This window comes from Manis javanica, chromosome 3, assembly GCF_040802235.1.
Source record: "Manis javanica isolate MJ-LG chromosome 3, MJ_LKY, whole genome shotgun sequence".
NCBI classification, from domain to species: domain Eukaryota; kingdom Metazoa; phylum Chordata; class Mammalia; order Pholidota; family Manidae; genus Manis; species Manis javanica.
The window spans coordinates 55,386,905-55,411,256 of record NC_133158.1 but is presented as its reverse complement, the minus strand read 5'-3'; the positions used below and the strand labels follow the sequence as shown (position 1 = coordinate 55,411,256).

The window sequence follows — 24,352 nt, the reverse complement described above, 5'->3', positions numbered from 1 at the left end:
CACAGAGCACTGCGCAGTTCCCCCAGCTGGACTGGCTCCAGTTCCGTGTGCCCGGCCCCCAGCACAGCCCACAGTCTGCACACCTGTGTCTGACATGTGGAGCTCTCGTGGCTGGCATGCACACTTCCTGCACACACTTTTCTAGCGCACTCGTCAACAGGAATGCAGCAGCCGAAGGGGAGAGACCGCCTGGCCCGGCTCCCGTGTCAAGCCCACCGCCCTTCCCAGACCTGCGCTCAGCCCCTCAGTAAAGTGCTGGCTCTGAGGAGCTGATCCAGTCCCCAGCCAGTCCGACCCCTGCCCCCAGCCCCCACTCACTGTGTATAGTCGTCGCCGTAGTCTGGCCAGGAGAGGGAAGGAGAGCTCTAGGCCAGGGAACCGACGAGCTGCTGGCATCTCCACGAGCTGGACCCCCTGCTTGGGTCACTGGGGCTCTGGCCCGAAAAGTGGGGGAAGCAGGGGCCTCAGCTCCTGAATTTCAGGTTCTGCCCAGAAGGGAAGGTGGCCAGCAGTCTGCCCCAAGAGACCCCAAAATCCCACACCAGGGGTGGGAAATGGGGCAGAAGAATAGGGTGGGCCCTTTTCTTTGCTGCACAGCTGTTTCCACAGCCAGCCCCTCAGGCAGGGAGCAGGTTAGCTCTTCTCTGGGCCGGCTGCAGCCTGGGGCCTCTGTCCTGTGTCTCTGTCTTCTCTCCAGTGCAGTGGTCACAGCTCCAACCCTGCTCCCTGGCTCCCCCACCCGACTGCCCACCAGCCCTCCCTTCTCCCCTCCTCCCTCCCTACCCAGCTGAGCAGCTCTGACACTGGCTGAAAAGGGACCTTTCTGAATCCCTGCCAAGAGGGCGGTGGGAATGGGGGGACTCTTCCTTCTAGCCACCCACACTGACCCCCCTGCCTCCCCATACACAAGGCCCCCTGTCTCTGGCTTCCATCCCAGCCCCCACAGTTGCAGACAACTCCTGGGATTTTAGAGTGGGGACTACGTGAATCAAGCAACAATGTGCAAGAAGGGGATACCGGCCCCCACAGGGGTTTTTCTGGGGCTGTGGTGGGTAGTACACAGCCTGAGTTGGGGGCTTAGACCCCAGAGAGTCATTCCTGGACGCTGCAGGCAGACCCTTCAGAGACCACCCTCCCCCATCTTCCAGTCCCAGCCTTGGCTGGGCGTCTCCTGGCTCAGGCCCTAATGTGGCCCTGTTACCCTGGTGCCCGACGGAAATAGGAGGCCGGCAGCCTGCCAGAGTGGGGCAGTCCAGCCAAGGAGGGGGGATCTCCACCCCCTCCCCTGGGGTTGCCTTGTCTGCTGCCCACAACAGCCAGAGTACCTCCTCCCTAGACCAGCTGGCCAAGCTCCAAAACCCCCTCAAAACAAACAAATATGCCCCTAGACGCTGCTGGGATGCCCCCACCCAAAGCTGCAGGATTCCAGGCTATAGTATGTCTCTTATATAGCACTCCCCACACAGACAACAGCTCCAGCTAAAGGGAGCTAGAGATATTCCATCAAGCCCCTGTGGGCCCCCCATGTTCCTAGAGCTGACAAATGATCCCTCTGCTCCTCCTCAAGGGCACCAGCTGCTCTTACACACCCCTCACTACAGCCCCCAGACACACCTGACAGCTGCAGGAAGTCCTCTCAGGATCCCTCAACACCCCCTCCAGCAATACCCAGGGAGCCCCTGTTTCATGCACACTACTCTCTTGTCCCTATCCAGCTGGCCACCAACCAGCTCTGGGAGCCCCAGCTGGCTGGTGGGGAAGCAGCTGCAGTGAGGGAGTTTTGGGGAGTCAACATCCCAGGATCTCTTTCCTTGACCACTCTGGCAGGGAAGTACCTGAAGGGACACCGATTTCCTGGTCTGACCCTGGGGTAGGGACTTGGGGGGACACCCCCACAACAGTCCCTCTTCCCATCCTCATTATCCCAAAGCTTATAGAGAGAGCCATGTGCAGCCTCCATGGGTCTGAGTGGTTCATCAGTCTGAGGCTTGGGTCAGAGCTAATGGACAAGATGAGGTCGGGCTGAGGTCACACTGGAGCTGCTTTTTTCCCAAACCCCAGCAAACAATGTTCACAGCTCAGAGCAGCTTACTGTCCACCTCCCACTGGGCACCACCCTGAAGGAGACCCAGGAATTGACCTCAGGGGACAATTTAAGCAGGATTATTCCCTCTACTGCAAGAGGGGGGCTGCTAGATTGGAATGGCAGGTTAAAAATTCTAGCCACCCCTGAAGGATGCTCCCAAATCTACCAGAACCCCTTGCCTGGCTCTTCCTTTGGACTTTGGGTAATAACAAGACTCTGTAGCTTGCTTAGCAATCCAGCTGTGGGAGCTGTGAGGAAAAGCAAAGTATGGTCAGGGGTCAGAGCTCAGACCAGCCTGGACCCCCTTCTCCCACCAGCCCTGGAATACAGCCACCATCTTCCTGCCCGATTTGTCCTGTCAGCTGCTGCCCTCTGCCGGCCAGGAGAAAGTGCTTGATGTCTCAGGAAGGAGAGCGCCCCCATAAATACGTTGATCATATTTTCCAAAGCAAACACTTGATTTGACATGCACATTTGAAAGGCCAATAAGGAGGAATGTCCAGGGCACAGGGACTCAGTGCCCGTAAAAGACTAAACCCAAATCCTGGCAGTGCTTCCGGAGCTCCCATGGGGCACTGAAGAAAGCCCAAAGGGTAGCCTAATTGGGTCCCAGGGGACTCAGAGGCAGATGTCAGCATCAGTAATTGACTAACTCGCCCCACCCACAGTGACCTCCCACACCCACCCACCACTCCTCTTCACCCAGCCTCTCTGCCCCCTTGTCCCGGGGCCCAGGCACCCCTCACTCTTGAGGGGCGCTGCAGAGAGCAGGGCTTGGCCCTTAGCTCACCCGCAGTTGATGGGGTCTAGGGCCCAGCTACCTGGCTCCCCACCCCGCGTCCCCCGTTACCTGCTGTCCCTCCTCACCCCAGCCAGGCGCTGATATGCAGATCTCTCCCCCACAAAACCCAAACTCCAGCGTTAGGTCTACAGAGGGGCGCAGAGCCCTCCCGCGGCTACCTCCCCCACCCCCTCCAGCGGCACCGGCAGCGTCACTGCCCTGCGTCCCGAGGGGCCGGGCCTCAAGCATCCTTCAGGAAGGCGTGCGCTGCTAAAGCACTCTGCCCGGAAGGTCGATCCGAGCGCCAGCCCCCCCACCCCCACCCCACTCCATGCACCCTACAGCCTCCTATCCCGCCAGGGCCGGCCGCGTCTCTCCTGCTGGGGCTGCGGCCCGCCCTCCCCCTATCCTGTCCCCCTCCTCCATTCCAAGGAGCCGCAGCCTCTCTGCAGCGCTACAGGCTGACCCCCAGAGAGAGGGCCAGGTGCTGGGGCCCACCGTCACTGACCACGGAGCCACAGCTCCCGTCAGCTGCCTCTAGGACCCCAGGGCTCCACAGCCACCAATTAGGTCCTGGGGATTCAAGGGCAAAGGGGTGCATCGAGAAGCCCACAGAAGAGAAGCCCCCATCCTGCCCCGACTTGAGATCTCTCCTCTAGACATTGGGCCTGCAGACTACCCCTCTACCAGCCCAGCTTCCACTTGGCCCCAAGAAGGCGCCCACCTGCCGGGCTCCCTGCAGCTCCACTCCGCACTCCGCGCTCGGCTCAGCGCCCGAACCTGCCCACCCGCTCCAGGCCCAGCCTGAAAGCCCCGCCCCAGCGCCAGCTCCGCCCCCTCTCAGCCCGGCCTTGACACCTGCCTGCAGGCCCCCTACACTGCACCCGGCTGGGCTCAGGGGGGCGCTCAGGGCCAGGCAGAGCATGCAGCTAACTCTCTGGCCTTAGAAAAGTGCCTCGAGGAGCCGCTCCAACACGTGCCCACACGGGGCTCTGCCACCTGGCACTGGGGTGAGGCCACTGCTCACGGAGGAAGTCTCTCTGCAGAAGCTCCTCCTCTCCCTCCAGCTCCAAGGGCCCAGGGCGCCCCACGCACACCCTCTCATTCTGATGGCATCTGAAGCATCCACAGGTATTAAGGGCTGAGCTTAGGGCACCCTCACCCCTTCCGGGGCCAGGACAGAGGAAGAGGGAGATGCTGTGACACCCCCCTAAATGTGTTCGCGCACGCACACACACACACACACACACACACAAAACCTCAAGGCTGAGGAAAGAGACCTCCAGGAGGGCCCTAGGTGGGGTCCCAAGAGGCTCATTCTCCACAAATCCTTCTCCACCTTGAAGCAAGCGGGGTGAGGAATGACCCTGCCAGGCAGGGGGTCTTATTCCCAGCAGAAGCATCTCTACATCCTACTGCTGCTATGTCAGAAACTAGTTAGGGGAGCAGCTGTAAGAACCCCAAGTCAGGAGGCTCTGCAGAAGGAGAGGCTGAAAATTCCTGGCCCACATCTTCCCCTGGTTACATGAAGGGTCTGATCCAAACCATTCCTCCTTGCTTTCTCCCTACCTCCTCCTCCTGTACGCCCCTGACTCCTAATGCCGCCCGACTATAAAATGTCCACAGGATCCGAACTGCTTCTAGGATTTGCAAAACCCACCTGACATGTACAACCCTCTGGTCTATAATTTGCCCCCAGATCTCTAAAGGGAGCTGGCAGCAGCCAGGAACCAGCCTGCCTCTGCTGTCCACTCCCCTCCCCCAGCCTCTCCAATGCCATCAGTGAAGTGACAAATCCACACTGAGCAGCAGACATGACATGTAATTTCCGGCCAAAAAGATTTTTCCAAAACAATCTACCGTATTCTCAGGAATAGATGCCAACCCCACCTCCAAGCCAGCCCTCTCCCACCACTGCCCTCCGTCCTCTCCAAGCCCTGAAGGGAAAACAACATAGTGTGGGGCAGGAAGGGGGCTTACAGCTCGTCTCCCAGCCAGAGGATTATCTTGCCTCTACTCACCAGCCCCACCAAGCCTACCCAGCCTCAACTTACCCTCTGTATGCAGGGGCCAAGCTTCTGGACGGAGGCCAGGCTGGTTCCCCTTGGGACCTCATCCCAGAGGGAACTGTACCAGGCAACCCACACCTTCAGGTCTGGGGAGAAGCCTGGCCAGGGGCCAAGGGAGAGAAGCGGGTGATTCAGACACATACCGTGGCTATGCACACCCTCTCCATCTCCAGGCCACAGACTCCCTCCCCAGGAAGCTGGGCAGCTGAGGTCCTGAGGACAGGCAAGGCCGAGGCCAGTCTGTCAGTGATACCAGGCACACAGGCCCCAACGCCAGCCTGGAGGCCTCTTCACCCTACTTAACTGCTGGTATTTCCTAAGACTTTTGAACTCACCCTTCTTTCTCTTCTCAGTGGAAGGTCCACTCCGTGGGAGTCACTTCCCCTCCTCCCAGGGCTCCGCTTATCACTATGTGCTGTCTGTCTCCATTCCTGAGCTCCTGAAGCTCGAGCCCATGTACAGAACAGCTCCACCAGGGGGATGCACAGGTATCCAAGCTGAACTCATCACCACCCCTTCCACCCAGTCAACGCGTACTCCTGCATCCTGCCAGAAAACATCACCAGCCAATACCAGCCACTCAAGCCAGAAACCTCACTCCTGGTCCCCAACTGTAATTCCCTACCTTCCCCCCTGGGCAGGCTATAAAATCTTGTAGTCTCTGCCTCCTTGTTCTTCCTCCCATCAATACACTACTGGGATCAAGAGTCAGGCAGACCTGGGCTGAAATGTTAGCTCTGTCACTTTCTACTTGGGCAGCTTTTGGGCAAATGACTTAACTTCTAAGCCTCAGGGTCCTCATTTTTAAAATGGGGTAAAAAGTACCTCTTCCACAGCGTACAGATTCAATGAGATAATGAATCGCAACTATTGTTATTATTGTCATCTAAGGTCTCTCCTCTGCTCACAACCTTCTGCAACTCCTCACTGAGCCAAATACCAGGCTGACTTTCAGGATCTGCTCCTCGCCTATTTGCCTACTTCCAATCTCTTATCATGTCCTTCAAATGTCTCCATGTTTCAAACAAGTGAAATATTTCCCTAGACACATTCTCTTCTTTAATTTAATGTCTCTGAGCTATTGTGATATTCCTCTTCATTTACATCCCTCAAGACCCAAATCAAGTATCATCTCCTCTTTCCATTTCCTACTTCCAAATGGTTATTTTTGCCATGTTTCCCATGTTATTTTGTTCAGTTTTGAAAACAGGATGATATAAACATTTAACAGTATATGTGGGAAATAGCCAAAACAATTAAAAAATTTCAAATTCCATCATGTTCTGATCCTTAAAGGGTCACTACTTCTGTAACACTGTATTAATACATAATTCTATTGAGGGCCCCTACACACACACCTCTACTATGGTTTGTACATTGTAAAATAACCACCTGTTTATATCTGGCACCTGGTCAAGAGATTCTGAAGAAATGAACTTCAAGCCTTTGTGATGGGCACTCTGGGAAAAGGAGGCCTGCCTCTTCTCCAGTGAGCTGGTGCCACATTACTTCCAGGGAGTACCAGGAAGAAGCCTGGTTGTCCCCCCAGCTCTGGCTTTGCTCCCTCCCATTCTTTCTAATCCAGAAAAGCAAGCTCCTTCATGGGAAAAGGGGCTGCCAATCCTATTACAGCCATTCCTGTCCCAGACCCACTAAGCTACTTTGCTCCCACAAAGCCATTTCAACCCCAGGGCAACAGAGCTGGTCCTTAAAGCAGTGAAAAACCTTGAGTCGGACCTCTCCATGAAGGCTGCCTTTTCATGGGGCTCTGGAGGGAGAGCTGGGGTACAGGACACCACAAGGTTGGTGGGAAGGAGGTCACCTAGAGAGAGAGAAGGACAACAGGGGAGGGACAGGATAGGAAGACAGGGTGCAGGAGCAGGGCAGACACACCAGATACATGGTATACATCTGGCCTATGCCTCATCTTCCTCAACACAGATGGGGAAGGAGGTGCAACATTCAGAGAAGAAAGGAAGGAATCTGACTAAACACCACGACACAGACCCATGCTGAATTCAACACCTCCCCGAATGTACCAACTTGGCCTTGAAAATATTTTGTAGCTTTCATGTGTGCCAACCCTGAAATCCAGAGACAAGACCTAGAAAGCTCTAACACATTCCTGGAGCACCGCCCTGCACACCATCCACTCATGTGTGATAGAGGCTCAACTCCTGCAGTCGTCTGGGCCTCCTGCACATGCACACCACGCATGCCCAGCTACCGGGCCTGGGATGCAGGGTACTGCAGAGAGATGCTTCTCGCCAGTCCTCTGGCCCAGGCATCATCACGGCACCAAGACCCAGCAGTGACTTCTGGGAAGGATGCATTCTGGCTCCCAGCAGCCAGTCACTCCAGGAGCTATTCCAGGGCTGGGAGGGGCTGCCCAGCTGGTCATCCTGCCTTGGTGCTCAGGCCTCACCCCATCCCCACCCCCTCGGCGGGAGCACAGAGCTGAAGGGGCCTATTGTTGGGCCCTGGAGGTGGGGGGTGGGAAAAGAAGCCAGAGCTGTGAGCTGTAGAACATTTACTCTGCAAGAGGGCCTGCTCATCCCCTTGGGACCATGTCCACACCAGAACCCCCAGGAGCCAGGACCAGCCAGCGCAGGGGCCCAGGACAGGAAGGGTCTGAACCTGGGAGTGAGAGAAACGTGAGGGATTTTAGATACCTTAAATCCCACTATATCCTGCCCACTCACTTTAGCAATAAAGGGGAAAGGAGTTCTGTCTGGTCCAAGGCACTTAACAAGTTGTCATAGGGAATGGATCCCCAGGAGCTAGGGGAGATCAACAGGTCCGAGTGATGGTAATTCTCTTCTGGCCAGGGAGGGGCACCTCTGCCAAGGTCAGGGGTGAGCATTGGTCTCTGGAGATGACACCTGGTCTCATCAGGAAACACAGAATGCCTGGGACAGGGAGAGACAGGAAGAGCCCAGTGTCCTCACCCCCATCTGAGCCCTGGCTGCAGGGTTCCCAGGAGATGCAGCTGCTGAAGGGAGGGACCAGGCCAAACCTCTCACCAAACCCTCGACTTCAGTCACTCACCATGTATCTACTATGTGCTCACCCCATGCTAGGGTTGTGGGAAAATATGGAGGAGGAGAAATCCCAGTCTGAGTCCTCCAGCAGACACTATGTACAGGTTCTTTACCAAAAACTTTATCTTCATTGCCTGATTAAAAGCCCCCTTATTACCTTACTTTATCCCTGTTTTATAGGTGAGGAAACTGAGGCTCTGCTGAGGTGACTAGAGTTACCCAAAGGGTAAATGATGAAGCCAAGATTTGGTCCATATGTAACCGGACACTAAACTGCCTGGCTCAAGGAGGAGGGCCATGGAGAGCAGAACTGGAGTCTCAGTTGGGACACAATGAATTCATGGATTCTGTGAGGAAGTTTAAAGAGGGAATGGAGGCTACAGGAAAAGACATCGGATTGCACATGTGCACATAATCCACTCCTTCACAAAACTACAAATGAAAACAGCAATTTGTTGAGTGGCAGAAGTCCCTAAGAAGGGGAAGAACAGCAGAGAAGAAAACCACAACAACAATTTGGAAGCTGGAAAGCAGAGGAGCCAGTGACAGCCAAGAGCAGACCTAAGAGACTCACAGACCCCAACTGAGAAGCGCCTGACGGACCCCTAAAGGACCCACAGAGTCTTCTAAAGGCTTAGGAATGGGCAGCCCCAGAAACCTCTAGAAGAGGTGTCAGAGGCAAGTGCTAAAAATATAGAGGATTAGTTAAGGGCTGTTTAAGAAGCAGTCAGAGCCCCTATACTTCCTCCCCACCCACCTCCTTGCCCCCAGTACAAAGTCACTAGGTGACTGACCCTCTGCCTACCTGTAAAAGCCAGGGATTTCCCAAGTGGGGATAAACTGAAGGTCTCTGGACCGGCACACCGGGCTGGGCTGAGAACGAGGATACCACAACAGTCCAAACACAGGAAGCATAGATGTTGAGATCCCAGTCCTCTTCTCTACTTGCTCCTGGGACAGGGAACCAGGCCTCCACCTCTTGGCAGGAGACAAGAGTGTCTTTGCTGGGGATCATGACCAGGCCAAAAAAATGTATCAAGATACCAACTTTGGGAGTTCCCAAAAAATGACCTGCCAGGGTCACCATACAAAGAAGTTCTGTCAACAAGGCAATTCAGAGCTGCAGCCCCCCAGCCGTAGTCAAGAGTAATCAACAAAAAGATACCAGCCACCCAGGGCAAGCCTCCACCGTGGGAAGAAAGCGAGCAAAACACACACACACACACAAGCAACCAACAGGAAACAGGCTATGCAGGAGAAGAAAAGAGCAGACAGAAAGAGCTCACTAATATCCATAGGGAGACAAGCTGTACCCACAATATTAGAGTATTATTATTTTCATATTTGGGGTAACAGAAAATTACAAATACAATAGGAAATGAAAAATTCAACAGACCCATGCCCACCCCAATCAGCAAAGTCTGGCCACAGCAGGTGCTCATAAATATTTGTTGAATGGATAAATGATGTAGTACTTCTCAAACCTGAATGCACATACAGATCACCTGGGGATCCTGTTCAACTGCAGATTCAGACTCCCCAGATATGGGGTAGGGCCTAAGATTCTGCATTTCTATTAAGTGATGATGTGTGGGTCCAGCAGACCACACTCTGAGAAGCAAGAGTCTTTGCTAAACTCTGGAGCGGTGGTTCCTTGCCCTGGCTGCGCATTAAAATCACCTGGGAGCTAGAAAGGTAGCAATGTGTGGGCCCCACCCACTGAAATTCTAATCAAGTCAGTGTAGGTGACACTTAGGCACCACATCAAAGTCCTTCAGATGAATGCAGAAAGAGAACCACTGCTCTGGAGAAAGCCTGTGATTGTGACAGTCTTTTGTCCTGCCCAGAATAGTTCCTGTTCTCAGACAGCCTCTCTCATTGTTGACACTGACCACTCTTTCAGAAGATCCTTCTCATCACAAGCCATGAGCATCAGTTTATGGGACTACTTATTATACAGATGATAATTCTCAATGTTATATCCCATTCATGCCAGTGGATAGAGAAATCACTTCACTAAGTTCCCAAGAAATTCATTCTGGGAATTTTTCCTTATTAGATTCTCATACTTGATTTTGTATGCTGACAGCTTAAGACCTTTTTGGAAGGAGTTGTGGGTTGTTTTTTTAGTGAAATGTGGATATTTCCCTAGCTAAAAAATCCTAATCCATTCTCCCAATGTTTCTATTGCTTATGTCAAATTTAGCAGTTTTGTGTCTGTCTCATCCATGGCATACACAGGATAAAATAATATCAACAAATACTTATTGCTATAAAAATTGCTAAAATTAGAATAAAAAGGATAGAGTATAAAGTTCAGGGAATCTGCTGCAATGAAGAGCAAAAGACAAAAATATTAAAACTTGGAGAGAAAAGAATTTAAAAATCAGAGGGTCAGAACATAAAATACAAATACAAATAAAAGCAGCTCTGAAAGGAAAAAAAAGGAGATAAAATGATCAAAATAATACAAGAAAACTTCCTTGGCCTGAAGTACATGTTTCCAAACTAAAGTGTACAGCGAGAAGTGAAAACAGACCCACACTAAGTTACATAATTACAAAATCATTAGGAACAGAATATTGAAGATAAAAGATTCTTCAAACTCCTAAGCAAGGGGGTGAACAAAACATAAGTTCCACAGTGACGGTGAAGGGGTATGTGGGGGGGACTTGGTGAAGGGGGGAGCCTAGTAAACATAATGTCCTTCATGTAATTGTAGATTGATGATACCAAAATAAAAAAAATAAAAAAAAAACATAAGTTCCACACACAAGATTCAGAGTGACTTTAGATTTCAGTGTTAACTCTGGAACCTAAAAGGCAATATCCTCAAGATTCTGAAGGAAAGCAATTTCCAATCAGGCTCTCAATATTCAGCTAATCGAGTGGTCAATGATCAGGCTGGCAAGGTCTCCAAACAGTCCACCATTCATACACTCTCCTCTCTCAGGAAGCTACTAAAGGATGTTGCTACAGAGTAAACCAACGAAGGTGAAGACATGGGACACAGGAAACAACAGTTCTAACACAGAAGGGCAGTGAAGGAAATGCCCAGTATGCTGAAGGGACACCCCAGGACAGTGAAGCTACAGTTATAGAGAGCAACCAGTCCATGATGCTTCAGGGCACAAGGCTCTGGAAAAGATGTCTTCAAAAAAGATAAATTTGATAGAATACCTAATGGAATTGACATCTTGAGAAATTCAGACAGTTACTGGAGAGCCTGACTAGTTGAAAGGTACACAGAAATCTAAACAAACAAAAAAAGCAACTCCAGGGAGAGCAAAAAGTTGTGCAGGAAAGGAAAAATCACTATAGGTTATTATGCCATAACAATGTAAATACAGACAATAGATTGAAGAAAAAATGAGATACAGTTACAGTAGATGGACTGAAAGATGGGAAAGGTGGTGGGGTGGCAATGAGGAAATTAAAAGTCAGATTCTCCCCCTCTGGCCAAGAGAAATAACAGGGATCAGATTTACCTTCCTGACTGAAACTACAAAAAAATGGACAAAATATAGAAAATGGCTTTGAAGACACCAGACATCAAGAACAAAGGACAGTGATGCCTATATAACAGGAAACAAAGAAAGTCAGCCCTATGACTGAGCTTCTAGGCTACAGCACAAAGAGAGGAACCAGATGGAGCTGAGAGTCTGGAGAGACTCGGGTGGCAAGAGCTCACAGGACAGAGAGCATTAGAGAAGACAGAACACCATACCATCTAGAAAGGTCCCCCTCAAGTATTCATCTGAGTAGTGACCCTCACATGAATGTGTGGAAACTGCCCAAAGCTGGGGAAAAGAACCACCCAAAAGGACTAGAAGTAGCCATGCCTGGTACTCACAAGGCTGGGAAAAGTACTGTTCCTACAAGCCAGACTGGAAAAGCTAGGCATTGGGTAGAATACACAGAGAGGTCAACAAATAGGGACTTATTATCCCTAGGTTTAGCATGGCTCTGGTCCCATCTCACAAATCTTAAAAACAATACCTAAGAGAAAGAAACTGCTGCCAAGCCACTTGACTATATCCCAGAACAAAGCTCAAAAATAATTATAGGAGTACAAAAATACCCAGCAACCAACAAGGTAAAATTCACACTGTCTGGCATCCAATAAAAAATTACTAGCTATGCAAAAATGCAAGAAACTATGACCCATAACAAGGAGATAAAGCAATCAATCAAAACCAACCCAGAACTGATATTGCATGTTAGAATTAGTAGACAAAGACATTAGAACAATTATTATAGCTATATTTTTTAAAGACTATAATTGAACTTCTAGAATAAAAACTACACTGTATGAGAAAAGAAAAAATTTAACTGAATGGAATTAAAGGTAAATTAAGACACTGCAGGAGAAAAACGTGTGAACTTGAAGACAGTACTAGAAACTATCCAAAATTAAACACAGAAGAGTGATTATTTTTTTAAATGAACAGAGCATCAGTGAGCAGAGGGACATTTTCAAGTGGCCTGATGTATGTAAACTGGAGTCCCTGAGGAAAGAGGAGTTGGGAACAGAAAAAACATCTGAAGAAATGATAGCTGAAATTTCTCCAAATTTGATGAAAACTATAGAAGTTCAGTGAACTTCAAGTACAAGATACATGAAGAAACTACGCTAACACACATCATAATCAAATTGCTCAAAATCAGTGATAAAGAGAAAAACTTTAAAAGTTGCTGGGGAGGACAAGGGAAATGTGTTACATACAAGGAACAAAGATAAAAATGTGGGCAGATTTTTTTGTAGCAATGGAATGAAAAGACAGTGGCACAACATCCTTAAAGTACTGAAAAGAAAAACACTAACAACCTAGACTTGTATTTAAATGGAAATAACTTTTACAAATAAAGCTAAACAAACTGTAAAAATACAGAAGATGAACGATCGCATCACCAGCAGCTTTGCCCTACAATAAATGTTGAACTAGGGAAATAATACCACATAGAAATATGGATCTATGCAAAGAAACAGCACTGGAAATGGCAACTATATGTGTAAATAGTTATCTTTCTTATCATTTAAATTACTTTAACAGATAGTTGATGGTTTATTATTGTTCAACTGTTGAAGAAAAAGGACACGAGGAAGAAGAAAAACCATAAACAAGGGTGGCCATGGTGAAAAGAATCTATGGCACCTACAGGTTACAAAACATAGTTTGTGCATTGGAAATAAGAGATTTGGATTGATATTACAGTCATCCTTTAAAATTTATTAGTTAAAATTAAACCAGAAAAAAAGAAAAAAAAGATAGTTGACGTTTTAAACAATAACATCAATATAGTGTGGGGTTTATAACATGTATAATTTTTTTTTAGAACAATAGCATAAAGAGAGGAGAGAAATGAAAATATAGTATTTTAAGGTTGAAGGCAGACAATGACAAGTTAAAGGTACACACTATGAATCCTGCAGACATTACAGGAAAAGAAAACTATCCTCCTAAACGAAAAAATTTTTACAAATTCTTTAGCAAATAGAATCCATCAATATATATAAAGAATAACACATGACCGAATGGAGTTTGTCCCAGGAATGCTACGTTTGTTTAACATTTGAAATCGATGTAACAAACTAAAAAAGAAAATCCTATGATCATTTTGATAAACACAGAAAAGCATTTGACAAAATCCAATAGCCATTTCTATTAAAAATCTCAGCAAAGTAAAAACAGAAGGGAGCTTTTACAACCAGTAAAAATCATCAATGAAAATCCCACAGCTAATACAATAGTTAATGGTGAAAGCAAGCTCTCCGCTGAAGATTAGGAACAAGGTATCTAATCTATTCAACATTATATCAGAGGATATAGCCAGTGCAATCAGGCAAGCAAAAGAAACAACAGGCATAAAGATCAGAAAGTAGGACATAAAACTGTATTAGCAGATGACATGACAACCTAAGTATAAAATTCGATGGAAGCTAAAAAAAAAGCTACTAGAATAATTCAGCTTAGCAAGGTGGGAGGATTCAAGGTCAATATACAAAAATCAATTGTATTTGTGTATATTAACAGCAAACATTTGGAAACTGAAATTTAAAAAAACAATACCATTGTATAGCAGCACTATTGAAAACAGCCAAAAGGTAGAAGCAACCATTAACAATGAATAGATAAAATAAAATGTGATATATTTATACAGTGGTTATTATTCAGCTTTAAAAAGAAGGAAATTCTGACATGTACTAAGAGATGGATGAACCTTGAATACATTATGGTAAGTGAAAAACAACAATCACAAAAGGATAAATACTGTATGATTCTACTCTATGTGCTATTTAGAGTGGTTACATTCATAGAGACAGAAAGTAGAATGTCGTTGCCAGGGGTGGCAGGGGAGGAGGGAACGGAGAGGTATTGTTGAATAGGTACAGAGTTCCATTTTGGCAAGATGAAAAATGTTCTGGAAATGAACACATGGTGATGGCTGCACAACAATGTGAATGTACTTAACACTACTAAACTGTACACTTAAAAATGGTTGAAATAGTAAATTTTGTGTATGTGATTAAGATAAATACATTTTTTAAAAATTGAATGCCATAAAAAGTACCATCTACAGTAGCATCCAAAAACTATATACTACTTAAGGATATATCTGACAAAAAATATGAAAGACCTATACACTGTAAAACATGAAAAATTGATGAAATTCTTAAAAATATAAATAAATACATACATTATTCATGGGTCAGAAGGTTTAATACTGCTAAGATGCCAATTCTTCCCAAATTGATCTGTAGATGCAATCAAAATCCCAGCAGCATTTTCTGTAGAAATTAACAAATTGATTCTAAACTGCATATGGAAGTACAAAGAACAGAGAATAATTAAAGCAGTTTTGAAAAGGAAGTACAAAGTTTAAGATCTTACCCTGGTTTCAAGACCTAAACTAAAAAAGAAAAATCTATAGTGACCAAGATAGTGTGGTACAAGGGTAAAGACAAGATAAACAGATCAAACACAATCCACAAAAGAACAAGTTGGTAAATTTGAGTTCCTTAAATGCTCTTCAAAAGAAACATTTAAAAGAATTTAAATGCAATCAGAGACTGGAAGGAAACATTTGCAAATCACGTATCAGATAAAGGGTTTGTGTGCAGTATGTATAAAGTGCTCTCAAAACACAATATAAAAAAACCCACACAATTTTTAAAAATTGGTGAACAATTTGAACAGGCACATCACCAAAGATATACAGGTGGCAAATAAGCACGTGAAAAGATGCTCAACATTAGTCATTAGGGAAATGCAAATTAAAACCACAACGAGATACTACTACTAACCTATTAAAATGTCTAAAATTAAAGAGACTGATCTTACCAAGTGTTAACAAAGAAGCAGATGAACTAGAACTTTCATATACAACTTGTGGGTATGTAAAATGGTACAACCACTTTGGAAAACAGTTTGGCAGTGTCTTAGAAGTTAAATGTACACCTACTATATGATCCAGCTATCCCAGTCCTAAAGCTTTACCCAAGAAAAATAAAAGTACATGTCCACACAAAGACTTGTATAAAAAGTTCATAACAGTTGTATTTATAATAACCAAAAAGTGAAGATAACCCATCAATAGCTGAATGGATAAACAGACTGTGGTTTATATAAACAATGGACTAATACTCGGCAATAAAAAGGATGAGCTATTGCTACACTCGGCAACATGGATGAATCTCTAAATAATTATGCTGGGTAAAAAAAGCCAGGCCAAAAAAAAGAACATGTGCTGTGTGATTCCATCTACATAAAATTCTAGGTAATGTAAACATGTATAGTGACAGTAAGCAGACCAGCCTGTTATGTGATGAAGGGGGATAGCAAAGGACAGGTGGGATGGAAGAAAGACAAAGAGGCAGAAAAATTGGGGGGGAGCTTTGGGAATAATGGGTAAGTTCATTATCTTGATTGTGTTGGTGGTTTCATGGATATACACATATATTAAAGTTTAATAATTGTATGTTTTAAGTATGCTCTGTTTATTGTATGTCATTATACTTTATTGAAGCTAGTATTGAAAACAAAAACAAAAAAGCACTTAATCTTGCAGACTAGAACAGGGTAGGGGGATACTTGCAGGAGGAAAAGGTCTGGGAGCACTGACCCCTCTTACCCACCATCTGCCAGCCAGGTGGGTAGACTGGCAAAGAAGGGGCTGAATCCTCTGCACCCAGGACTCTCACTGTAGGGAAAGCCATGCCCCCAGCACACAGAAAACTGAAGCCAGAGATGTCACCTTGCCCCAGGAGGCTACACAGCTTCCTCAGAATCCTTCTTCTCTTTACCTACCACAAATTCAAAAAAGTCAACCTGAAATAGGGGGCAAATGTGTGCTCATATGCATGTCTTTAGAACAGATTAATTCTCTCCGTTGAAACCAGAGAACCAGAACCAGTCTGGCCACCCCAGAAGAGCCAGGAACAGTCAACACAGAAGGTGGACTTCCGGTGCATGAGTGTTTGGGGTGGCAGTATGACAGGCAGGCGTGGGACGAAGCTGACAGTCGGATTTGGGTTTGCGTGAGGAGCAGGCTAACCGGCTCCACCAGCACAGTCCCAGCGTCTGCCTGCCCAGCCTGCTACCACACTACCCCCACCCAGAGAGGAGAGAACTATCTCCAACCAATCTGATTTGGATAGGGGTCTGGAGCTGATTCAGAGCCACACCTTGGGCTGGGTCGGAGATGCCTCCCAGCTAAGGCCCTGAGGCAGGCAGCAACTCGGCAGCCGCCCCCACCAGCGGGTTAGAGCAGCAGGCACCCAGACAGCACCAGGTAAGAGAAGAGCCCGAAAAGGATGCAGCCCATAAGCTGGCCGACCAAGCCCCAGCTGGTCCAGGAAGGAGGCCTGGCACCCAGGTCGGGGGCGACTCACCAGGAAGTCAAATCTAGTTCCTACCCCTTGCAAGCTGCACCTCTGGGCTGGGTTAGGAGATGACCCTGGCTGGTACAGAATCCAGGATGCTACAGCCCAACAGCCCGCCTCCAGTGGGTGTGGCTGAGGTCTAGGCCACTTTGGACGCCAGAGTCCAGCAGTCTGATACTCCCTCTCTCCCAGCCTTTTCAGGCTGGGGTCCTGAGAGCCCATTGGGAGACAGAAAGCCTCACCAGCAGCTCTCTGCCCTTCTGCCCACTAATCATCCTTGACTCTGAGCCCTCAGAATTAATCAGCTGTGACAAGAAGGTGTGGCGGGAGCAGGTCAGGCTCGTGCCCAAGTCACTGGTTACAACACTCAGCTCATGTGGCTAACAGGGTTACAAGATAAGGTCCTGGTAACGCAGTGCAGCCTCCTTCCCTTTTTTGGAATGTGTTTTGAGGACCTGAGGCAGCCTGCGCTGCGGCACCACGGCAGCTTTGGCATGGAAGCACCCCATCTCCACCAGGAAGTAGGTGGGGGGTGGCCATCTCCTCTGCAGCCTCAGCCTGGGGCTACCCCTCTCTTCCTTCTGCCAGGGCTGGCGGCCACCCAGACAGTCTCACCTCCAGTCTAGACTCTGAGGAAATGCCCCATCACTCCAGTTGGCAAATACAGATCTGCGGAAAGGAGTTCTGCCTCGCTGCTGAAACCGCACTGCTTCCTACCTCCCAGGTTTAAACACAGGGGAGTGAACGGGGCAGTTTAGAGACCACCCTCTCCTGAGGTAACTGCAGTCCCCTGCTTCCCAACACATCAATTCCAGCTGAGAACACACTTGGGCTTCCTTACCTGCTGCCTCCCTGCAGACTCAGCTCCGATGATGTCCAGAGGGGTAGCAGATGAGGATCCGGATGGACACTGCCTGATCTGGGGCAGTGGTCCCAACGCTCCCAGGTTCACAGCGCTCTTCTGCTCTCCAGTCCCCAAGGCCCTACATCTTGAGGTCTCCCTGGCCCTGGAGCGATCCTGGTGCTGGGCAGCCGGCCTGTGGGTTTACCACCTCCTCCGCCGCCGGCGCCTCCGGATTCTATGCCCCTCAGGGGGCCCCGCTCCCTCCTGGGCGCGCTTCCCGTCCAGGTAAGTTTCCTGGACAGCCCGCACCACCTGCCCCTCCTGCACCCCTGGCAGCCAATTTGCTTCCTGCACCCCCAAGCGCCCCTCTCCCTCAGGCCCCCGGGGCCCCACAGGCCGGGCCCTCCCCACCAGCTCAAGTCCCTCGCGGCGTACCGGTGCCGCTCCCAGGACCTCTGCCTCCCGTCTAAGGTGCACGCAGCTCTCCCAGTACAGTTCCCCTCGCTGCCCGGAACTTTCGAGCCCCTCCCCACGTTCCAAGGAGCGATCCCCCAACTCGGACAGCTGCTCGGGCTGCTGCAGCAGCCTGCCTGGGCTCCCCTCCCCCCGCTCCTGCACCCCGGCGCGGGCCTCCCCACGCTCCTGCACTGCGCGGCTGCCTCCCCCCTTCTCCTGGTGCTGCTTGCGGGGCCCTAGCCCTTCCTCCTGCACTACAGGCCAGCCCGCGGAGCCCGTCCACGGAGGACGGCGCCTCCAGTCCGCGCCGTCCGGCGACCCCCACACCACCCCCAGGTTGGGCTCGCGTCCGCGGCCACCCCGCTCCTGCACCCCCGGGCCCACCCCACCCTCCTCCTGCACAGCCGGACCCACGCCCCCCTGCTCCTCCACGCCGAGCTTCAGCCCGCGGAGCTGCTGCGGGCCCCAGCTGAGAACCCCGACCCTCTGCGGCTGCTGCTCCGGCAGCGCGGGGCTGAGTCCGCCACGCTCCTCCTGCGCTTCCCGCGCTCGGCTCCCCGCCGGTACTGCCCAGCGCACTCGCTTGCCCCCCAGAGGCCGCGCGGTCCCGCCCCTCCAGATGGTGCTGCCCTCGAGGCTCGCTCACACCGCCCCACGCCCGGCTCCTTCCTCCCTGCCCCCCAGGGGAAGGGGCTGCGGGGTCGCGTCCCCTCCCGCTCCGCGATCGCCCCAAAGTCCCGGGCCCGCCTCTCCGCCTCGCCTCCCGGCGTCGACGCCCGCCCGCCGGGCGCCGCGCCCTGCGCCGGCCCCCGCAGGTGATGCGGCCCCGCGCGCCGGTCCACCAGCCAGGAGCGCCCGCCCTCCAGCCTGAGTTCCTGAAGCCCGCCTGCGCCTGCGCCGCCCCTGGGGGGCGGGGCCTGGCGGGGTCGACCCGCCCTCCTAAAGGGCCAGGTCCCGCTTCCCCTCCCTGTCCGGGACCCCCCTCAAGCTCCCCTTCTCTATCCCACTCTCGACCCCCTCATGTGGTACCTAGAGGCGGCGAGGTGAAACAGAAGGTAGTGAATGAGTTCATCCAGACAATGTAGTCAGCCCCGCCCAACGGAGGAGCACTGAAATAGGAGCCTCGAATTCTAAGTAGCAGCTCAGCTGCTGCATGTGACGGCGAAAAACGTCACTTCCATCTGGCCTCAGTTGCCTCATTTCTAAAATGAGGAGGTTGGATTGGAAAGCTTCCAAGGCCACAGTCCAGTGAGTGCACAAAGGGTCTCTGGTCCTAATCTTTCAGAAGCAGCTCAGAGGCCTAGGAACCTAGGCCACCCCTACCTTTTCCCTGGGGCCAATGGAGGGAGCTTCAGCCAGGAAGAGCTGGTCTACGGCCGGTGACACTTCTGCTGGGAACGTAGGTAGAAGGGGTCCCAGGCAAACGAGGCTTTCCTCCCTCCTGTGCTTCTCCCTCTTGAGTCCTCTCCTTACCATACCCCCAAAGGATGAGAAAATTCAGAGCTCCTCCCAGAGAGTGCAGCCTGCAGATCCAGATCTAGGCCAGCTGGACACAGCCTTGGACCATGGAGCTTAAAAACAAAGGCTTACGCCAGTTGTCCCTGTTACTAACTGTACCTCATCTATAAAATGGATACAATAATAAAACAACTCCAGACAGAATTGTCCCCAAGATCAGACATCAGAGATCTGTGTAAGGATGGCTTTTTCTGCCTTCCCATTACCCAGCATTGGGCCCAGGAAAACAGTAGGGCAACAAGAAGGGGATGAGTTCCAGACACCAAAGGGCAGAGGATTTCTGGACTGGAAGGACTTCGGCTTTCTCCTAATTTGATAACAGTGTAACAGCTGCCCTTTGCCACGGAGCCAAGACCACAAAGCAGGAGGTGAATGTACCCTACCTGGGCCAAGAGGGGGTCTAGGCAGGACTCCTGACCCTACATGAACTCACAGCTGAGTTAGGGTCTTCCCTCTTGCTGCCTGGCCACAGGGGAGAAAGGGAAAGGAATCTGGTTGGGGGTCCTCCCACAACTTCCCTTGTAATACCTCAGTAACAATTGCTAAGGCTTATGGAGACTTCCTGTGTGTAAGGTCTTGCACATGGCATTTATTCTCATCGAACCTCCCCACAGCCCAATGAGGTACACATTACTCCCATTTTACAGATGACAGCACTGAGGCTTTACATGGTTAAGTGCCTTGAACATGAGCATACAGCTGGTAGTATTAAAGCCAGTTTTCTGACTCCAAAGTCTGCTCTAAACCACTAAGGCACAACAAAACAATGCCAAACCCGGGAGCCTCGCTTTGGAAACATCAGGTCTGACCAGATGTTTGGGGTCAGTAGATGCAAACAACTGATTTGGAGCTGGTAAATCCAGCTGCAAATCAAACAAAGCAAGGGGTCAAAGCACTTGCATCCTGGTGGGTCCTGCTAGGTGATTCTCTGATGGAAACCCAGCTCCCCATTCTCCCACCTTCCCTCCAGTTGCTCTCAGGTGCAGATCCACACCTCTGTCATCCTTCAGGCAGGTTTATCTAGAGCATTAGGCTTACAGAAAAGAGATCTTCTGCTCCCTTCCCCATTCTGCCTGGTCTGTGCCCGCCAACTCCTGGACTGTCCCGACCAGCACGCTGAGCGCTGGGGCTGTGCTGGGAATTGTCTCTGAGGCTGTCTCTGCACTGCTCTGGGACATTACTAGTAGCCAGGAAGACATCCAGTGAGAGTGCTCTGCCCCAAGGCAGCTGTCAGCGTAATGGAGGAAAGGAGACAGTCTAGAAGCGGAGGCTCAGCACGCGCAGGACGTGGCTGCAGGGAGAATCCCAACCCTCTAACGTGCCTGTGCCAGTCTCTACCCAGATCTGGAACTTGAGAGCTGCCCGCAGCAGAGTGACTCGGCATGGAGAAGGGCTTGTCAGGTCTAGCACTCAGCGGAGGCGGACAAGCTGCTTGAGGGAGGCTTGTGGTGATGCCTTAAGAATCTCCATTGTGAGATGGTTGCCCTGTGGGCAAGCAGGAGGGCAAGGAGGCAATCACAAGGTGGTGACAGGCAGTCGGGCTCATGCCTGCCAGCGGGTCCTCAGCAAGAGCGGTGGATGCTGTCCAGTGACTGGGCTGAAGGTTTGTTTTTTGCTCTGTTTTGTTTTTTTAAATAGAGTAATGTTTTTTAAACTATTTTGACCTTTTTTTAAATAAAAGAGAACAATAACAGAATAGGAAATATCAGAATAAAATTTTTGAATTTTTTAACTGAAGTACAACATATCATATGTACAAAGAAATGTAAAAACTTGTAATTTTACAAAGAGAATATGCCCAGCACCCAGATCAAGAAACAGAACATAACCAGCAACTGGAAGTCCCCCCAATGTGATTTTGTAAAGAAATTTTATTATTTTAATCTTCTAACATGCCCTTCATATTCATGTTTTATTAACTTTCTGGCAACCACCACCATCACACCCACCCTCCCCTGCCACACACACACACACAGAATGTAAACTCCACAAGGACAGGGGTTTTTGTCTGGACATAGCCTGGCACGGGCACCTGGAACATACCTAGCCTGCAGTAGGTACCAACAATATCTATTGAATGAATTAGTGCATCACAGATAGTAAAGGTATTGTTTTGGGGACACTTTTGCTTCATTCTCTTTCCACAGGTGTGCTCTATGTCTTGATATAAAATCTATTTTTTTCTATAGGTCACAGGCAAAAACTTCTGGAAGCCACTGCTCCAGCTTGAGAAAGTTATAAGGCTGTGGTTCCGGCCAGGGAAGTGAGCATGGGGAAAGCAGAACTACATCAATGCTTCTCAAACTTCAGTGCACAACTGAATGACCTGAGGATCTTGCCGAAATGTGGATCCTGATGCAGCACGTTGGGAAGGGATGCTGAGAGTCTGCATCTCTATCCAGCTGCTACTCAAGGGGTAGCAAGGCCTTCCTTGGACCCAGAAACCGTCAATAATCCTGCACAGAAGAATCCCAGGAGAAGCTTTTAAAATCATGGATGCCCAGGCCCCACCCCAAAACGAATCTCTGGGGTGGAGCTCAGCATCTACAGTTTTTTAAAGCTCCCCCTGTGATTCCAATATGCAACCAGAAATGGCAGGCGGTTGGTTCACTTGTACCCCTAGTGCCCAGAACAATGCCTGAGGGAGACAGGAAGGCAGTGAGGTATGGAGCAGGACTGGTATCTAAGCAAACAATCCAACTTGACAAAGGGCAAAAGATTGCTTAATCAGAAAGAAACAGTTTGACTCTTAGTGGAGGTGAAGGGAGGAATTTCTTAAGGAATTCTTAAGCATGGGACTATCTCCTCACCCAGGCTGCGTCCTTCCAGGACCGAGCACAGACCGTGCCTTTACCCTATGGGCGAGCGAGAGCTCACTGGAGCAGTTTAGGGGGCGGGGCCCTCATGCCCCCAAGCAATTCTGAAGTTTCGGACTTTACTAGGACGTCCGGAAGAGGCGCTGTCGGCTGCTCCCACGCACCTGCCCCCTCTGCCCAGCTAAGGAAAGAACAGAATGAGCCCAGAGATTACAAACTCTGGATCACATGGGTTCTTCAGAATGGAGCGCTGAAGCCCTCGGTTCTGACGCCCCCTGGTGGCCACCAGAGTTGAATTTGGTAACCAACAACCGGACGCGTGATACAAGCGCTCAGCATCAGCCGTGAGTCCCGCCTGTGGCAGGCACACCATGGAAGAATTGGACCAATCCGCTAACCAAGAAACTGCTAGTGGCGGAGACAAGACTAAACGTATGAAGGACTGGATCCTTTTATGCTTCAGCTATACTCCTCTTTACGTCCCTGAACTCACTGTATTTACTAAGTTTAGAAATGGAGGACCAGTCAGGGCTTACCCTTAAATGGCAAGGTAATTTTTCACTTTGCCTACGTCCCTGCTGTTTCTGTCTCCTTTGTTTAAAACTCCCCATTTGTAGTGTAGACACAGCCCAATCCTTAACTTACTGCTCCTTTCTCTTCCTGCTCTAATGATGGCGATACTGGGGAAGAAAACCCATACCTGCTGCTTTTTTGGCTCTGCCCCCTCCCCCTCCCCCTCCCCACACACGTTAGTTAATTAGGCCCGCACGGAAACAGCGCCCTGTGCCTGTGCCGCTCTCCTGGGGGACAGTGTTCACCGATTCACACAGACCTTACATTTGGTCACACCGACCTAAGAAAGTGGCTGCAGAACCCAAACTCTCAAATCTCGCTCTCTCCCTGACTCCCCTGGCTCTCATTTGCCTGCAAATGAGTTCTTGGTAGCCTCGTTACCTATCTCCTCCTTCAGCATTCAAGGCACACCCCACCCACTCGGCGGTTTCACACTCCTGCCTCCTCTCCGTACTTGCTTCCTGTCAGTTATCACCTGAATAAAGTTAGGAGAATCTGGGCCCAGGGGTCCTTCCTTCAAGACACTACTTCCTCATTCAAATGGTTATCAAGCACCTTTGAAATGCCACACACCTAACTGAATTTACTTACCTGATGTAGGACAAACTCTATTAGCCAGCCTCTGTTTCCCCTTCCCTGGGAGACTGTGAGAATCAGACAACCTAATGCTGTGAAATTTGTACCCTTCAATGGCGTTTTGCAGCAAACGTTTTTTAGGTGATCTTGCTGACTTCAGTCTGTGCTTCCAAGTGAATTCCCCATTAATTTCCCTAAAACACCCATTCACCATATCACTCCCAACTCAAGAACTTATAATGACTCTCTAATTGCCTGAGGTGTTCTGCAAATCATAGCAGGTGACTCATCATGGTAATAAAGTAGGAAATTGAGTCCAGAAGGGCCAACAAGCCAAAACTAGTCAAGAAAGTTCTGTGGGTTAGACTCAAGGAAATTCTGTTTCCAGAAGACAAGCCAGGCAGTATGTCTGCAATCAGGAAGCAGCTAAAGCACAGATACTAGTCACCATCAGCAAGGACACTGACCTGTAACTACCACAGTGATGGGCTTGCCCAATAGTAAAAAGGCAAATTTTAGTCAGTGTAGTCATCCAAGGTCAACAGCCCCAAAGGAGGTAATCAGATGATGAGCCCAAGAGGCGCACTAGCTGCTGAGACACAGGGCTCAAATTCCTAAAGAATGTCTCCAAGATGAATACAGATTAGTATATTCTCATCAATAGCACATCTGTGCTAGTGGGATGGGGAAGAAAGGGGATTATAAAGG

The 24,352-nt window shown here is 49.6% G+C and overlaps 3 protein-coding genes across 24 annotated transcripts in view; 1 reads left to right on the top strand and 2 right to left on the bottom strand.

Annotated features, from left to right (window-relative positions):
• TNK2 (tyrosine kinase non receptor 2) overlaps positions 1–17,921 on the bottom strand; it is a 39,741-nt gene extending 21,820 nt beyond the window's left edge. For 9 of the 22 annotated variants that reach the window (XR_005059922.2, XM_037013132.2, XM_037013134.2 and 6 more), the window contains exon 1: positions 3,592–3,612. Coding sequence is in view for 5 of the 22 variants with exons in the window: in XM_037013143.2 (XP_036869038.1) it covers positions 319–396 (78 nt within the window). In the remaining 17 variants the exon portion in view is untranslated. Of the gene's footprint in view, positions 1–318; positions 435–3,591; positions 3,614–8,782; positions 8,954–17,702 lie in introns of those variants that run through there. The other 13 variants (XM_073231469.1, XM_037013150.1, XM_037013149.1 and 10 more) reach the window with 7 other exon arrangements.
• Positions 17,731–18,980, top strand: LOC140848267 (uncharacterized). The gene is made up of 2 exons (XM_073230456.1): positions 17,731–17,990; positions 18,422–18,980. Exons 1-2 carry the CDS (start codon positions 17,731–17,733, stop codon positions 18,978–18,980), a joined length of 819 nt encoding a protein of 272 aa, XP_073086557.1.
• Positions 18,981–21,866: 2,886 nt separating this feature from the next.
• The window catches only part of TFRC (transferrin receptor), a 38,481-nt gene continuing 35,995 nt past the window's right edge, over positions 21,867–24,352 (bottom strand). The window contains exon 19 of the mRNA XM_037013154.2: positions 21,867–22,135. Coding sequence (XP_036869049.2) covers positions 22,127–22,135 — 9 coding nt within the window. The 3' untranslated portion in view covers positions 21,867–22,126. The remainder of the gene's footprint in view (positions 22,136–24,352) is intronic.